General features: G+C 46.7%; 1 protein-coding gene across 1 annotated transcript in view; it reads right to left on the bottom strand.

Moving 5' to 3' along the window:
* The window catches only part of LOC102197453 (receptor-type tyrosine-protein phosphatase mu-like), a 116,467-nt gene that overhangs the window by 25,318 nt on the left and 90,204 nt on the right, over positions 1–945 (bottom strand). The window contains exon 20 of the mRNA XM_013915412.1: positions 594–691. Within this exon, the coding sequence (XP_013770866.1) occupies positions 594–691 (98 nt within the window). The remainder of the gene's footprint in view (positions 1–593; positions 692–945) is intronic.

Genomic DNA, 945 nt, shown 5'->3' with positions numbered 1-945 from the left:
AAAGAGCCAAGAGCCTTCCTTTCCACTTCCTCCATGTAAAGGTTGCTACAATAGGTGACAAGGGGGAGCCCATGGCACAGCCATGTTTTTGTCTGTAGAAGCCTTCGTTGTATTTGAAATATGTATTGGTGAGGCAGAGGTCTAACAGTGTGCAAATGTGATCAATATGAAGCCGGTTCTGTTTATTCGAAGGACCTGTCTGTCTTTAGTTTTTTTCTGACAGCTGTAGGTGTGCAGGTGAGGAGAGACCACATCAAATGACACCGTGGTTTCATCTGGATCAAGTGTAAGTTTCTGGACCTCGTTGTTGAGGTCGGTGGAGTTTGTGGTGAGTTTTTTTATTTCTTACAACTGAAGAAGCCTTTCCGACCCACAGGTACACGTCTGTGATCGACACGCTGTTTACTGCAGGTGACCATGAGTCAGAGCATGAGAAGAATAACAGGAGACATGAGAGCGGCACTCTGGGAAACGGAGTCCCAAACTTCATCAGCAAGGAAATAACAACCAGATGGCTGCACCGATCCACGTGTGTGTGCGGGCACGTGTGTGTGTGTGTGCACGTGTGTGTGCACGTGTGTGTGCGTGCTCACCCGGCCGACCTCCACCAGGTTGGTTACCATGACGATGGCGGCGGTATTCTCCTGCCAAACCATCCTCCAGAAATCATACACCGTCTCCTGCATGGGACCTGAGACACATACAGTAAACTTCATATTAGACTGCAGAGCTCTACATGAATCATAATCACTCTTTTAATTAATTAAAATGAAGCGCAGGCACACACACACACACACAGAAAATATTTTTAATTACTGTTGACAGTCTGTGTTTTGATGAGCTAATTAGTTCATGCTAATCCATTCCTGTCCTCAAGTGTTTTACAGCGAGAATCTGCTGTGAGCACACACACACACACACACACGCACACACACGCACACACAC

The sequence above is a fragment of the Pundamilia nyererei genome, unplaced genomic scaffold (assembly GCF_000239375.1).
Source record: "Pundamilia nyererei isolate P.nyererei 1_Seehausen unplaced genomic scaffold, PunNye1.0 scaffold00299, whole genome shotgun sequence".
Classification (NCBI taxonomy): domain Eukaryota; kingdom Metazoa; phylum Chordata; class Actinopteri; order Cichliformes; family Cichlidae; genus Pundamilia; species Pundamilia nyererei.
The sequence above is the reverse complement of the archived record's forward strand: the minus strand, read 5'-3'. Positions and strand labels throughout refer to the sequence as shown.